Genomic DNA, 18,134 nt, shown 5'->3' with positions numbered 1-18,134 from the left:
GGAAAGGGTGAATCAAACACCCGAAAACTCCGCCCATATGGCCCAAAACCAGTCCCGCCAAATTCAGGTGACAGGTTCCCTTTAAGTACTGATCAGCACTCGCCGGCAGAAGTGAGTGTTGGGAGGGGGAAAAGGGGGGAAGTGTTCCTGCACAGTCAGACACAGCCATTAGACAGTACACAGCATGGGCACCTGAATAAGATCTCAGCACAGGAACATTATTTTTAAACATATCAAATTGTGGAAGTTATTATTATTCCAAGATCTATCTATTAAAATCAACTTTTATTTGTGGCTAAACCCCACAATATGCATATTTTGCCATTTTCATTCACTAAATAGGAATCTTTTCTTGTACATCTTTCACAGGTTTAATTCAGGGGATGCCTATTATAAACTAAGGGACTTCTACCTTACCATTGCATCTATAAGGTAAGACATTATTCCTAACCAGTTCTTTTATTTATTAAATAATCCACCTTTCTTATATAAAGCTACTATAAAACTTTATTCAGATGTCCGTGTAACATCAATATGTTCTAGCCGTAATTTTCACATATAGAACACGTACCCATTGTAGTATGAATCTCTTCACATGTCCGTTTTATTTTAGGGACTGTGTGTCTGTGCAAAAATCACAGAGACATGTCTATTTTGTTTTATCGATATCAATTATGAAGAGTTCCCATACAAGTCTATGGGTCTGTACGTGAAAAATACTTATGGCAAAAGCAGACACACTGACAAAATAACACAATAGACGGATTATTTCCAGAAACCGTGGTCATGGTGAATATTACCACCACATAGTGACTGCCTAGATTCACATCACGTTTTAACATCCTATTAAAATGTATGTCTATGGAGCGCCCCCAGACGCAGGGCCGCGGGTTACTCGGTACCGGTCCTCTGCTGGCTTAGTTCTGGGGATGTCACGGTGGCTGGACCTGGTCCATGACCCTGCGAAGGGGCGTCCAAAGATAGGTGATGTGAGTCTGTCAAGGTTTCGTGACGCCACCTGTGGTGTTCAGTCAGGGTGACCGACGCTGCTTGGGGTCCACTGGGGTGATGTGATGGCAGCTAGATGGTGTAACTTCCCACAGGTGAAGTATATCCTCAGGGTTTCCCAGTAAGGTGGATGGTGATGGTGTGCGGTGCAGACAATAACGAGGACACAGGGTTGCAGTCTCTTTACCTCTTTACTGAAGACTTCAGGATCCTCAATCCAGAGCACAGTTAACAGGGCTGTCTGAGACCGGCCGGTCCGATGGCACCTCCAGAGTTCCCTTTACAGGTGGAAATCGTTGCCTACCAATAGCGCCTGTGTGTTGTAGTGCTACCCTGCTGAGCATTCGGAATAGTCCTCACAACTTCTGTTCTCATTCTTTCTAGTTCTTTCTAATTCATTCCAGATGTTTCTAGTTTCTCGTCCCCCAGGTATGTTATGGCTAGGATGCACCCGTTTGACAGGTAGGCTCGGAGCTCTCCCGGGACCCTAGAGATGCCCCTCTCCACGCGTTGCCCCCTATGTCTGCGTAGGTGATGTAAGGTAGACAGCCAACCTATAATTAACTGTCCTGCGGAGTTTGAAGTAAGGCATAGAGTCAGTTACTTCCTCGGTATTCCGGCCACCGGCTACGCGCCTCAGTAGGATGTTGCCGTTCTCGGGGCACGACTCCTACTGGCTCTCCTTTGTGCTTGATCTCGTTTCTCACTGTTACACAATATCCTTCGCTTCGTGTCTCTTTCTTAGGATACCGCCGCAAGGTAGTGCAGGCGCGGTTCCGTAACGTTCTGTTCTGTTCGCTAGGTACCTGCCAGGTTCCCACGCCTGACAGGGACCCCCCTGAATCTTCTCCCTGCAACACCCCCTGCCACGGGATGTTGCCTGAATCCAACCCAGTCAGCTTCTGACTAACTTCCTATCCAACCCCTAGTTTTACCAGTGTGAGGAGGGGCCCAATAAATAAAGCCTTTTTCTCCCCCTAGTGGCCGGAGTGTGAAGTGTAATGTGTGCTGGTGATACCTGGTCAGTAGAACTCCTTTAGTGCCATCAGACGTACCATCTCTCCCCTTAGTGGCAGAGCGACGTTACTGCAACGACCAGATCTCTGGTGCGCTGCATCTACTTCAATTGTAGCTAACTTTTTTCCATCTGGCCCATACTGTAACAAAGACTTCTTCGATTAAGAACTTGTATGCAGAGGCAGGATGACGTTGGCACCTTACTTTTCCACTACCCACCTAACCTTCTTCTATCTACACAAACCAGCATTAAAATGTTACCCCAATTCTATTGCCTTTTGCACTATTTGCCTTTATTAGTGTGCCCGCAGTATGGCATGATACCTCAAAATGCTGTACTTCAGATATACTGTTATGTTATCATATGTTGTCACAAATGATTACCACAACATCCACAAAAATAGTGCCACTGTGTGATAATAGTCCGCCATCAGTGCCCATATACAAGAGATCTTCTCTGCAGTCAGTAATAATTTGCTTTTAAGTGCCCCCCACAGTGGTAACACCCATCTTCAGTGCTCGCACATTGTAATAATGCCCTTGGATGTGTTAGTGCTAGTGACGGCATTGAAATCAGTATTTTGCATCCATTTTAAAGCAAAAATTAGGAGAATTAAAAAAATAAATACAAACAATGCTTTTAGAATAATTTTCTATGGGATCCCCTCCAGATTTTGGCATTAAACCTTTTTATGCCACTACAATTTTCATATAAAGAAATAAAACCTACATTATAAAATATAATTTCATTTCCTGAAAGTAGGCACCTTAGGAATTGAACGAATGCCGTATAAAACTGTATACTCATGTGCACCTTCATACAAGTTTGCATCAACACTTAACTCTATGTAAAAAAAAGAAGTCCCATTAAATTTGACAATGATACTCTCTCTTTACTAGCCACTCGCATATGGTTTCACAGAGTTGGCAGTGCCCTGACCAACTATGAGTCTCATGACATAAATTACCAGCCTCAAGGAATTTTACAAGTTTGTGAGGCTGTTAGTTTGGGTCAGGAGTCCAGTGGTCGATCCGGGTATTGCTGTCTGTACAAGAAATGTGAAATACAGCCGTCTAACCAGGCCTTTGGCCTTCTTCACACATCCGTGCTTAAAGACATACGTGAAAAAAATGGTACCGTGTCATCAGTGTTTCCTTTTTTACCATCAGTGTATCATCGGTATTTTTCCAGTATAGATTAAGAAATGTTGAACATGTACAGCACACGGATGCCATCCGTGTGCTCTGTTATTTTTTTTTATCAGACCCATAGAATTGCATTGGCCCTTGTCATCCATGCTGCAAAAAAAAAATGGACATTTACATAACACCATAGGTTATAATGGGTATGTGAGGTATCCGTGAAAAATGGATACCACACATACTCGAAACAAGAACGTGTAAAGGAGGCGTTACAGAGACAATAAATCATGACATAAAGCTTGTTAGTCTGTTCTTAGACATCAAACGAATGTTGCAGTCCAAATATTTTGGCCATTTCCCACTCTAAGAATTTGGTGTGTTTTTGATGTTGCTGATAATCTGCAGTATTTCTGCACCTATTAGCTAAATTAGGTTACATTACAGTTACGTTTTTATACTGTTTTTGATGCTGTGGTCTTAGTCTCTTTTTGGCATTTTATGTTTTAACCCCTTAGTGACCAAGCTAATTTTCACCTTAATGACCTGGCTAAATTTTTTAAATCTGACTATTGTCACTTAGAGGTCATAACTCTGGAACAGTTCAACGGATCCCACTGATTCCGAGATTGTTTTTTTTTGTGACTTATCGTATTTCATTAGCGTGGCAACATTTATTTAATATGACTTGCATTTATTTGTGAAAATATCACAAAAAAAAAAGTTTGAACAAAATGTCACAGCGATACTCCACATATAGTCAAAATGTTCTCTTTGGCAGGGTTTGGAACAGAAAAAGCACCATTTTAGTTTTGGGACAGAAATTGGCTGAAATAGATTGTGGCCTCCATGTCTCATTTGCAGGGCACCTATGGTGCCTGAACAACAGAAGCCTCCCACAAGTGACCCCTTTTCGAAACTACCCTCATGGATTTTGTTGAGCGCAATTGCTCACTACTCGAATTTGCATGAAGTGATCAAAAGTCTGGGTCCAATAGGAAACTTCCCTGCTGTTGTTGGGTGCAGGCTGGCAGATCTCTGCGAGTGCACTGCTCATGCTTCAACTATTTTTGTTTTCATGAAGTGGAGGCAGGAGGCTGGGGGATGGAGCAGGAGGGCCTGGGGGTTGGCAATGGTACTGAAGGCAGCTTAGGAACATCATTTCTCTCTCGTCTGACATGTTACATCATGTCAGAAGTGAGTGAAATGATTTTTATAGCCAACACACTTTTTTTTAATTTACGTGACTGCCGTTATTCATTGAATAACGGTGATCACGTAATTGAGGACTGGAAAAATGGCTCTGTTCGTGCCCTCTAGGGTCTCGGCTACCTCTGGAGATTTTCAGACTCTGGGAGGCGCAATACACTTATTCCCGAATAGGGAGGGAATAAGGCCCCTCAGCGGCCGCCGATTTAATGTGTATCAGCATTTGTTAAGGGGTTAAATAATGTTCTTTTGTTTTTAAACACTTCCAAGTATTCGGCTTTGACAAAACTTTATTGATACAGTCAAGTGTGGATTACATGTGTTTTTAGTGCGTTTCTGCAGAAGAATTTTCAAAGATGCACCCATTCATATTACTGGAATCATTAAACGCTGTGTTTTTTGCACAGCGAAAATAGCAGTGTTAAAACGTCACCAAAAACTTATCATGGGTAAGTAAAGAGAACCTGTCAACTTGATTTTGTCTGTTAGGGTCACACTTGTGAGGGCAGCACGAGACTCTCGCCTCAATACCCGGTACTGCAGCCGTACACTCTGGTCCCGAGTGCCTGTGGCAGTACTGGGTATTGAGGCGAGAGACTCGCATTGCACTTGCAATTGTGACCCCTGACCTTAAAAGCGCTGCTATACAGATGAAATAGATGCCTTTAGTGAAGGAATCTGCATCCTCATTGTTCTTTAATCAGCATTTGAAGTTTTGGTGTAATAACCTTTAGGTGCATAGAGGCAAGACTATGGTTAGGGTCTTCAGTTCCTGCGCCGGCCCCTCCTCCTGTCTCCAGTGTCTGTATGACAGGTCACTACATTGAGATTGACCTGCCTCCTGTTTAAAAGTTTGCGCAGGCTTCACTGCGGACGGTGCTTGCGCAGTTTGATCTGCTGGCAGCCTTCAATAAAATAGTGCCGGTAGCTGAGCGAGATCTCAGCTCAATGATGTCCTTAGAGATATAATTGAGCAGAGATCTGAATCTAATACAAGGCCACTTGCAGCATTTTACTGAAGACCGCCAGAAGATAAATCTGTGCAAATGCTACCCTTGCAAATTTTCAGACACCAGAGGGTTCAAGGCAGAAGCTGAAGACTCTACCCACAGTCCCGCCCCTATGGACGTAAAGCGGATTTCTTCACTAAAGGTATGTATTTCATCTGCATAACAGTGTCATTATGGCCATGCCTTTACTTTCACATGAAAAATTATGCTAACAGCTTTTTTAATCTAAAGGTTTCTGGGTTTTAATTGATATGAAAAACTAAGTTCTAATCACTACAGACTAGGTGCTTCAAGCATATAAAGTCAGGGGTGTAACAACTGTGGTCGTAGAGGTCCATTTGGGTAAGGAGCCTGACGACGCCCGCACAAACTTCAACTGTGGATGTGCGTCCAAAGACACACATTCAGCTGAAGTGTATTACAGCACATAGACTCGAGAAGTCCGTGCGCGGCAATATACGCTACCAGCCAATCAGAGGCCAGCAGCTGATGTCGGCATGCATGTGACTGGGTGCACATGACAGTGTTATGCGCTCCTGTCACTTGCACGCCGAAGTCCGCTGCTGGCTTCAGAAGAGGACGCCACGCGCCATGGTAGCGGAGTTTATTGTTTATTTTTTCCATTTAAGAACAGCGTCAGAACAGGACATATACCAGAATGGGGGATATACATACCAGGATTGGGGATGTATGTTCCAGAACGGAGCTCAGTATAAGGAACATACCGTATATACTAGGATGGGAGATATATATATATATATATATATATATATATATATATATATATATGTATATATACACACACATATATACTGTATATATATATATATATATATATATATATATATATATCTACTATATAAAGCTGAATGTGTGTGTGTGTGTGTGTATGTCCGGGATTGGCATCTGCACCGTCGCAGCTACAGCCACAAAATTTTGCACAGTCACACGTCTGGACCCCGAGAGCGTCATAGGCTATATTGTCAGGCGAAATTTTAACCCCGCGCGTTCCAATTCACCAAACAATTTTGCCCCTATCTACATAATGGGGAAAAAAGTGAAAGGAAAAGTGTTGGAAGTGTCGCAGCTACAGCAACAAAATTTTGCACAGTCACACGTCGGGACCCTGAGAGCGTCATAGGCTTCGTTGTGAGGTGAAATTTTAACCCCGCGCGTTCCAATTCACCAAACAATTTTGCCCCTATCTACATAATGGGGAAAAAGTGAAAGGAAAAGTGTTGGAAGCGTCGCAGCTACAGCAACAAAATTTAGCACAGTCACACGTCTGGACCCCGAGAGCGTCATAGGCTATGTTGTGAGGTGAAATTTTAACCCCGCGCTTTCCAATTCACCAAACAATTTTGCCCCTATCTACATAATGGGAAAAAATGAAAGGAAAAGTGTAGGAGGCAAATTGACAGCTGCCAGATGTGAACAAGGGGGACTTAAAGAATGAGAGCGATGGCGCCAAAGAGTATATACCGTACAGTTGCTAAGGTGGGGCCTCGACATGGGATACTCACCACACACGGGGATATGAACACACACAAAATGCGCCACACACTACCACGTGCTTGAACACATATTACCCTCAGCACACATTTCACCACAAATACACCAACCTCGCCACATAAAAGTCAAAACACAAAAGTCGCCACTCAAAACTCGCCACGCGCAGAACTCGCCACATGCAAAAACTAGGCTCTTGCAAAACTCGCCACAAGTGCAAAATTCTCCTCATGAAAAACTCGCCACACGCAAAACTTGCACACGCGGAAAAATTGCCACATGCACAAAAGTTGCAACACATGCAAAAGTTTCCTCACACAAAGCTTGCACATACTCAAAAGGCACCACACATAATACTCGCAACGCGCAAAACTCGCCATGCGCAAAACTTGCTGCACACAACTTGGTACACTAACCTGTCACATTCAACTCGACACACAAAAAGTTGCTACACGCATGTTGCTACACAAAACTCATCTCACAAAAGTCGCTACATGCATGTCGCCACACGCAACTCAACACACACAACTTGGCAAACGAAACTCGCCCTAAAACACACACAAGTCTGGTATTATCCTTCAAAAATAAAAATCTGATTAATAAGCAGACAAACTACAACAATTGCACCATATAGGAAATACGGCAGCTGTCAGTCACATGACCTGTCTATTATGTGTATGTGTGAGCTAATATATACTGCCAGGGGGAGGGCTTCCTGTTGGCTGGGGATTTATCAGGCTGCCAATTTAGCTTACAAATACTGAGGTAAAAATACTGAGCAAATAACGTGTGAACGAGGTCTAATACAGGAGGAGATGACACACAGGTATATACTATATACAGGGGAGATGACACACAGATAAATACTATATACAGGAGAGATGACACACGGGTATATACTATATAGAGGAGGAGATGACATAGGTACATATATATACAGGAGGAGATGACATACAGGTATATACTATATACAGGAGGAGATGACATACAGGTATATGCTATATATAGAAGATGACATGCAGGTATATACTATATGCAGGAGGAGATGACACTCAGATATATACTATATACAGGGGAGATGACACACAGGTATATACTATATACAGGAGGAGATGACATACAGGTATATGCTATATATAGAAGATGACATGCAGGTATATACTATATGCAGGAGGAGATGACACTCAGATATATACTATATACAGGGGAGATGACACACAGGTATATACTATATACAGGAGGAGATGACATACAGGTATATACTATATATAGAAGGAGATGACATTCAGGTATATACTATATATAGGGGAGATGACACACAGCAGGTATATACTATATACAGGGGAGATGATATACAGGTATATACTATATACAGGAGATGACATACAGATGTATACTATATATAAGGGAGATGACAAACATGTATATACTGAGGTGATGAGGTGAAAATGAGAGGTGTGAGGTGAAAATGAAAAGGTGTGAGTGCAAAATGAGAGGAGTGAGGAAAAATAGTGGAGTGATCAGAAAATGACAGATGTGAGGTTGAAATGACAAGTGTTAGGGGGGAATGAGAGGAGTGAGGGAGAAAATGAGAGGTGTGAGGGAGAAAATGAGAGATGTGAGGGGGAAAATGAAAGATGTGATTGGGAAAATGAGAGGCGTGATGGGAAAATAAGAGAAGTGAGGTGCTATAACTAACCACAGATATTTACTATGCCCAGGCAACGCCGGGCTCTTCAGCTACATGCATGTCGCCACACGCAACTCAACACACACAACTTGACAAACGAAACTCGCCCTTAAACACACACAAGTCTGGTATTAGCCTTCAAAAATAAAAATCTGTTTAATAAGCAGACAAACTACAAGAGCAACAAATGTACCTTATAGGAAATACGGCAGCTGTCAGTCACATGACCTGTCTATTATGTGTATGTGTGAGCTAATATATACTGCCAGGGGGAGGGCTTCCTGTTGGCTAGGGATTTATCAGGCTGCCAATTTATCTTACAAATACTGAGGTAAAAATATTGAGCAAATAACGTGTTAACGAGGTCTAATACAGGAGATCACACAGGTATATACTATATACAGGGGAGATGACACACAGATATATACTATATACAGGAGAGATGACACACAGGTATATACTATATAAAGGAGGAGATGACATACAGGTACATACTATATACAGGAGGAGATGACATACAGGTATATACTATATACAGGAGGAGATGACACACAGGTATATACTATATAATAATAATAATAATAATTTTATTTATATAGCGCCAACATATTCCGCAGCGCTTTACAAATTATAGAGGGGACTTGTACAGACAATAGACATTACAGCATAACAGAACTACAGTTCAAAACAGATACCAGGAGGAGTGAGGGCCCTGCTCGCAAGCTTACAAACTATGGGGAAAAGGGGAGACACGAGAGGTGGATGGTAACAATTGCTTTAGTTATTCGGACCAGCTATAGTGTAAGGCTCAGGTGTTCATGTATAGCTGCATGAACCAGTTACCTGCCTAAGTATGTAGCAGTACAGACACAGAGGGCTAATACTGCATAAAGTGTATGAGAACATGATGCGAGGAACCTTTTTTTTTTTTTTTATTATAAATAGGCCACACAGGGATCGTTAGGTTAATGCATTGAGGCGGTAGGCCAGTCTGAACAAATGAGTTTTTAGGGCACGCTTAAAACTGTGGGGATTGGGGATTAATCGTATTAACCTAGGTAGTGCATTCCAAAGAATCGGCGCAGCACGTGTAAAGTCTTGGAGACGGGAGTGGGAGGTTCTGATTATTGAGGATGCTAACCTGAGGTCATTTGCGGAGCGGAGGGCACGGGTAGGGTGGTAGACTGATACCAGGGAGGAGATGTAGGGTGGTGCTGAGCCATGGAGTGCTTTGTGGATGAGGGTAGTAGTTTTGTACTGGATTCTGGAGTGGATGGGTAGCCAGTGTAATGACTGGCACTATATACAGGAGCAGATTGCCAACAGGTATATACTATATACAGGAGGAGATGACATACAGGTATATGCTATATATAGAAGATGACATACAGGTATATACTATATACAGGAGGAGATGACACACAGATATATACTATATACAGGGGAGATGACACACAGGTATATACTATATACAGGAGGAGATGACATACAGGTATATACTATATATAGGAGGAGATGACATACAGGTATATACTATATATAGGAGGAGATGACATACAGGTATATACTATATACAGGGGAGATGACACACAGCAGGTATATACTATATACAGGGGAGATGACATACAGGTATATACTATATACAGGAGATGACATACAGGTGTATACTATATATAAGGGAGATGACAAACATGTATATACTGAGGTGAAAATGAGAGGTGTGAGGTGAAAATGAAAAGGTGTGAGTGCAAAATGAGAGGAGTGAGGGAAAATAGTGTAGTGATCGGAAAATGACAGATGTGAGGTCGAAATGACAAGTGTTAGGCGGGAATGAGAGGAGTGAGGGAGAAAATGAGAGGTGTGAGGGAGAAAATGAGAGATGTGAGGGGGAAAATTAAAGATGTGATTGGGAAAATGAGAGGCGTGATGGGAAAATAAGAGAAGTGACGTGCTATAACTAACCACAGATATTTACTATGCCCAGGCAATGCCGGGCTCTTCAGCTAGTCTAATATATAAAGCTGAATGTGTGTGTGTGTGTGTGTGTATGTGTGTATGTCCGGGATTGGCATCTGAACCGTCGCAGCTACATAGTAACATAGTTAGTAAGGCCGAAAAAAGACATTTGTCCATCCAGTTCAGCCTATATTCCATCATAATAAATCCCCCAGATCTACGTCCTTCTACAGAACCTAATAATTGTATGATACAATATTGTTCTGCTCCAGGAAGACATCCAGGCCTCTCTTGAACCCCTCGACTGAGTTCGCCATCACCACCTCCTCAGGCAAGCAATTCCAGATTCTCACTGCCCTAACAGTAAAGAATCCTCTTCTATGTTGGTGGAAAAACCTTCTCTCCTCCAGACGCAAAGAATGCCCCCTTGTGCCCGTCACCTTCCTTGGTATAAACAGATCCTCAGCGAGATATCTGTATTGTCCCCTTATATACTTATACATGGTTATTAGATCGCCCCTCAGTCGTCTTTTTTCTAGACTAAATAATCCTAATTTCGCTAATCTATCTGGGTATTGTAGTTCTCCCATCCCCTTTATTAATTTTGTTGCCCTCCTTTGTACTCTCTCTAGTTCCATTATATCCTTCCTGAGCACCGGTGCCCAAAACTGGACACAGTACTCCATGTGCGGTCTAACTAGCGATTTGTACAGAGGCAGTATAATGCTCTCATCATGTGTATCCAGACCTCTTTTAATGCACCCCATGATCCTGTTTGCCTTGGCAGCTGCTGCCTGGCACTGGCTGCTCCAGGTAAGTTTATCATTAACTAGGATCCCCAAGTCCTTCTCCCTGTCAGATTTACCCAGTGGTTTCCCATTCAGTGTGTAATGGTGATATTGATTCCTTCTTCCCATGTGTATAACCTTACATTTATCATTGTTAAACCTCATCTGCCACCTTTCAGCCCAAGTTTCCAACTTATCCAGATCCATCTGTAGCAGAATACTATCTTCTCTTGTATTAACTGCTTTACATAGTTTTGTATCATCTGCAAATATCGATATTTTACTGTGTAAACCTTCTACCAGATCATTAATGAATATGTTGAAGAGAACAGGTCCCAATACTGACCCCTGCGGTACCCCACTGGTCACAGCGACCCAGTTAGAGGCTATACCATTTATAACCACCCTCTGCTTTCTATCACTAAGCCAGTTACTAACCCATTTACACACATTTTCCCCCAGACCAAGCATTCTCATTTTGTGTACCAACCTCTTGTGTGGCACGGTATCAAACGCTTTGGAAAAATCAAGATATACCACGTCCAATGACTCACCGTGGTCCAGCCTATAGCTTACCTCTTCATAAAAACTGATTAGATTGGTTTGACAGGAGCGATTTCTCATAAACCCATGCTGATATGGAGTTAAACAGTTATTCTCATTGAGATAATCCAGAATAACATCCCTCAGAAACCCTTCAAATATTTTACCAACAATAGAGGTTAGACTTACTGGCCTATAATTTCCAGGTTCACTTTTACAGCCCTTTTTGAATATTGGCACCACATTTGCTATGCGCCAGTCCTGCGGAACAGACCCTGTCGCTATAGAGTCCCTAAAAATAAGAAATAATGGTTTATCTATTACATTACTTAGTTCTCTTAGTACTCGTGGGTGTATGCCATCCGGACCCGGAGATTTATCTATTTTAATCTTATTTAGCCGGTTTCGCACCTCTTCTTGGGTTAGATTAGTGACCCTTAAGGTTAGATTGGTGACCCTTAGGGTTAGATTGGTGACCCTTACAGCCACACAAATTTTGCACGGTCACACGTCTGGACCCCGAGAGCGTCATAGGCTATGTTGTGAGGTGAAATTTTAACCCCGCGCTTTCCAATTCACCAAACAATTTTGCCCCTATCTACATAATGGGGAAAAAGTGAAAGGAAAAGTGTTGGAGGCAAATTGACAGCTGCCAGATGTGAACAAGGGGGACTTAAAGAATGAGAGCGATGGCGCCAAAGAGTATATACCGTACAGTTGCTAAGGTGGGACCCCGACAAGGGATACTCACCACACACGGGGATATGAACATGCTCACAAAATGCGCCACACACTACCACGTGCTTGAACACATATACCACCCTCAGCACACATTTCACCACACATACACCAACCTCGCCACATAAAAGTCGAAACACAAAAGTCACCGCTCAAAACTCACCACGTGTAATACTCGCCACATGCAAAACTAGGCTCACGCAAAACTCGCCACACATGCAAAACTCACCTCATGGAAAACTCGCCACACGCAAAACTTGCACACGCGGAAAAATTGCCACATGCACAAAAGTTGCAACACATGCAAAAGTTTCCTCACACAAAGCTTGCACATACTCAAAAGGCACCACACATAAAACTCGCCACGTGCAAAACTCGCCATGCGCAAAACTTGCTGCACACAACTTGCTACACTAACCTGTCACATGCAACTCGACACACAAAAAGTTGCTACATGCATGTCGCCACACGCAACTCAACACACACAACTTGACACACAAAACTCGCCCTAAAACACACACAAGTCTGGTATTATCCTTCAAAAATAAAAATCTGATTAATAAGCAGACAAACTACAAGAGCAACAAATGTACCATATAGGAAATACGCCAGCTGTCAGTCACATGACCTGTCTATTATGTGTATGTGTGAGCTAATATATACTGCCTGGGGGAGGGCTTCCTGTTGGCTGGTGATTTATCAGGCTGCCAATTTAGCTTACAAATACTGAGGTAAAAATACTGACCAAATAACGTGTGAACGAGGTCTAATACAGGAGGAGATAACATACAGATATATACTATGTACAGGGGAGATAATACACAGGTATATACTATATACAGGAGAGATGACACACAGGTATATACTATATAGAGGAGGAGATGACATACAGGTACATACTATATACAGGAGGAGATGACATACAGGTATATACTATATACAGGAGGAGATGACACACAGGTATATACTATATACAGGAGCAGATGACCTACAGGTATATACTATATACAGGAGGAGATGACATACAGGTATATGCTGTATATAGGAGGAGATGACATACAGGTATATACTATTTACAGGAGGAGATGACACACATATATATACTATATACAGGGGAGATGACACAGGTATATACTCTATACAGGAGGAGATGACATACAGGTATATACTATATATAGGAGGAGATGACATACAGGTATATACTATATACAGGGGAGATGACACACAGCAGGTATATACTATATACAGGGGAGATGACATACAGCTATATACTATATACAAGAGATGACATACAGGTGTATACTATATATAAGGGAGATGACAAACATGTATATACTGAGGTGAAAATGAGAGGTGTGAGGTGAAAATGAAAAAGTGTGAGTGCAAAATGAGAGGAGTGAGGGAAAATAGTGGAGTGATCGGAAAATGACAGATGTGAGGTTGAAATGACAAGTGTTAGGGGGAATGAGAGGAGTGAGGGGAAAATGAGAGGTGTGAGGGAGAAAATGAGAGATGTGAGAGGGAGAATGAAAGATGTGATGGGGAAAATGAGAGGCGTAATGGGAAAATAAGAGAAGTGAGGTGCTATAACTAACCACAGATATTTACTATGCCCAGGCAACGCCGGGCTCTTCAGCTAGTATATATATATCCTTCTCTCTCTCTCTCTCTCTCTCTCACTCTATATATATATATATATATATATATATACACACACACACACACACACACACACCAGGATAAGGGGGGCTCCTGTCAAATCTGTCACCGAGCCGACCGGATGCTAGTTACACCACTTTTTAGTGTCAGTAGCAAAGGATATTAATTATAAGCAGCTGAAGGCTAAATAGTCTGATTCAATTCATTGGAAAGGAAAACTACAGTAAAACACATCACTGGAATAAGGCCACAATTACTGATATGAGTTCACTGCATGTTGCAGACAAGTCACAATTGAGTATGGAAGTAATACAGGTGCAAAATATTGATGAGTGTTATCAATCAGTAGACACCTGTGAGTCCGCCTCTAGTAGGTGTACACGCCCGAAAATGATGCACGTCAGAGAGCACGTTTTCTGACGCCACCATTATAGTGTATGGCCTCGTCGGTGCATACGTCTGAATCCCATTTTTGCAGGGGTTATGAACGTAAGCCCCGAGGGATCCACTGAACGGGTGTGCGCTCTCATTGCTGCAGCCATCACTATTCTGTTAGAGCAGATTTCCGCTCTGACGTAACGATTTTTATCTGCATATTGGATCAAAACCAGATGGTATTTTTTTCCTATGGAAACAAACTCTGACATGTAAATATGCCAATAGGCCATAAGTATGTGAAAAAAGTAGCCTAACACTTTACTTAGGAAGGTCAGATAGGCAATGCTAGATTTATTTGTTGTGCCTTGTGCGTACAAGCGAGGATATGAATAACTTATGATTTTTCTCTTTTTCTTACAGTGTTTCTTTGAAAGAATTGTGTGAAACCGACCCAGTTGCACTGGCCTTTGAACAGCTGAAATCAATGTATAAGGAGAAATTAGATGTAGTGTAGTAAGTCTAAGTACTGTATCACTACATTTCAAGCAAGAATCACTTTAAAGTTGACAATTAAAAAAAAATGTTTACAAATGGTACAAATCTAACAAACTTTCCATAAAAAATGATCACTGAGAGCACATACTTTTTACTTTTAAGAGGTTACTTAATGAAAGCAAAAAAAATAAATGTGTTAAAGACCAACCCACAATATATTTTATCAGTCTTTTAGACTAGCCAGATTCATCATACAGGTAATTCAAAACTTTTTTTTAAACTATATGTTAGTCTGAAGCTTATGTCATTGTGGATTTTGAAATTTGTAATAAAGCAATTCCCTAATATATGATCAGCATTTTGTATATTATAGTTTTTTTTTCATCTTTAAACCCTTCACGACATTAGACGTAGTGGTATGTCCTAATTTAAAGTGAGTTTCTACAAATGAACATACCAATGCGTCCAGGTGATTATCTTAACATAGGAGCTGTGCCCACATGATCAATGCTTGGAGCTTAGCCACTGCTATAATAGGACCGGTTCTAGCACCACCACTGTCTGTTTAACCCTCCAAATGGTGCAATCAATAGCGATCATGGCATTTAGAAGGTTGCAAGAGGTAGGGGGGCTTCCTCTCTCACCCCACTGGGACCCCCACAAAGCCACCACAGGGTGCCAATGGTTATCATGGCAACCAGAATTCAAATAATGACTTCTTGGTCTGCCAACTACAGTGGTCTGATAGGCTCTAGAATATGCAGGGTATAACAGGCATTTTGACTGTGTAAAACTGACCGATGTAATGCAGTATAATGCAGCCACCCCATAGAATATAATGCAGCCCCCTCATAGTTTAATGCAGCCCCCTCATAGAGTATGATGCAATCACCCCTCAAAGAATATAAATATAATACAGCCCCCTATAGAATGTAATGTAGCCCCGAATAGAATATAATACAGCCCACCTCCCCACAGAATATAACGCAGCCCCATCAAAGAGTATGATGCCATCATCCCTCATAAAATCTAATACAGCCCCCATTAGAATATAATACAGCCCACCTCCCCATAATATATAATGTAGCCCCCATAGAATATAATGCAGCCCCATCAAAGAGTATGATGCAATCATCCCTCTTAAAATCTAATACAGCCCCCCATAGAATATAATACAGCCCAACTCCCCATAATATATAATGTAGCCCCCACCATAGAATATAATGCAGCCCCCCATAGTATATAACACAGCCTCCCCCATAGAATATAATATACCCCACATAGTATATAACACAGCCTCCCCCATAGAATATAATATACCCCCATAGTATATAACACAGCCTTCCCCATAGAATATAATATACCCACACAATAGTATAGTCCTGCCTCCCCCATAGTATATAGCAAAACCCGCATAGCATATAGCACAACCCGCATAGAATATAGCACAACCCGCATAGTTTATAGCACAACCCGCATAGCATATAGCACAACCCGCATAGCAGATAACACAGCCCACGTAGTAGTATACAGCACAGCCCACACAGTAGTATACAGCACAGCCCACACAGTAGTATACAGCACAGTCCACACACTAGTATACAGCACAGCCCACGCAGTAGTATACAGCACTGCCCACACAGTAGTATACAGCACTGCCCACACAGTAGTATACAGCACAGCCCACACAGTAGTATATAGCACAGCCCACATAGTAGTATATAGCACAGCCCACACAGTAGTATATAGCACAGCCCACATAGTAGTATACACTACAGCCCACACAGTAGTATATAGCACAGCCCACATAGTAGTATATAGCACAGCCCACATAGTAGTATACAGCACAGCCCACATAGTAGTATACAGCACAGCCCACATAGTAGTGTAAATAGCACAGCCCACATAGTAGTATACAGCACTGCCCACACAGTAGTATATAGCACAGCCCACATAGTAGTGTATATAGCACAGCCCACATAGTAGTATACAGCACTGCCCACACAGTAGTATATAGCACAGCCCACATAGTAGTATACAGTACAGCCCACATAGTAGTATATAGCACAGCCCACACAGTAGTATATAGCACTGCCCACATAGTAGTATACAGTACAACCCACACAATAGTATATAGCACAGCCCACATAGTAGTATACAGTACAGCCCACATAGTAGTATACAGCACAGCCCGCATCTCTCCTCCCCCCTGAGAATGGCCCCGCAGTCCAGTGAAAAAAAACAAGCACACTCTCCTCACCTCTCCTCGTGCCCGCATTGCTCCCTGCTCCTGTCTCGGTGGCTGCCGTTGCACTGCCTGGGACACAGTGAATGCGCGTGCACCTGCAGTGTCAGTGGAAGAGTGGGGAATGATGGGAGAGGGAGCGTCAGCAGACACTCTCTCCTCCATCATTGCATTCAACTGTACCAGCGTCATAGACGCCGGTATAGTTGAATGCGGTTGCGGCGCTGGTGGGGGAGGGTGAGTCGGTGCGCAGCGGCCCACTACTGGCACCGGCCCTTCTGACATTTGCCAGAACTGCCCAATGGCCAGTCCGGCCCTGGTGGGCTTGATTTTCCCTGCACTCTCACACACCTATAAAGGGAGATTTAAATTCACAACAATTGTGAGTCCACCTTGTAACTGGTTTTACAGTACCAAATGTGACGCTGTAAGAATCTGGCTGCACTCGGATGTCACCCGAGTGCAGTCCTATTAGAGCATGTAGATTCAAACAGTGAAAAACGGAGAGTGGACCCACTGGACCGTGATGACGAACCCCTCTCGGACGAGCTGACCAGGTGGACCGCCCCCTATACAGGGAGAGTTAGGGGCAGGCCCGTGAGGGACTATCGCCACGGAAGCTGGAGGGTCGACTGAGATCAGATGGGAACACAGCAGGCACAAAGGGAAAGAGGGAACAGAAAGGAACTACTGAGACAAGGGAGAAGATGGGAACGCTACGGAGGCACGGAGGCTGGCAGGACAATATG

General features: G+C 42.6%; 1 protein-coding gene across 1 annotated transcript in view; it reads left to right on the top strand.

The window, feature by feature from the left end:
- The window catches only part of LOC138656877 (probable ATP-dependent RNA helicase DDX60), a 375,810-nt gene extending 360,315 nt beyond the window's left edge, over positions 1–15,495 (top strand). The window contains exons 39-40 of the mRNA XM_069744200.1: positions 370–432; positions 15,066–15,495. Coding sequence (XP_069600301.1) covers positions 370–432; positions 15,066–15,159 — 157 coding nt within the window. The 3' untranslated portion in view covers positions 15,160–15,495. The remainder of the gene's footprint in view (positions 1–369; positions 433–15,065) is intronic.
- Positions 15,496–18,134: the final 2,639 nt, after the last annotated feature.

This window comes from Ranitomeya imitator, chromosome 1, assembly GCF_032444005.1.
Source record: "Ranitomeya imitator isolate aRanImi1 chromosome 1, aRanImi1.pri, whole genome shotgun sequence".
NCBI lineage: Eukaryota > Metazoa > Chordata > Amphibia > Anura > Dendrobatidae > Ranitomeya > Ranitomeya imitator.
The sequence above is the reverse complement of the archived record's forward strand: the minus strand, read 5'-3'. Positions and strand labels throughout refer to the sequence as shown.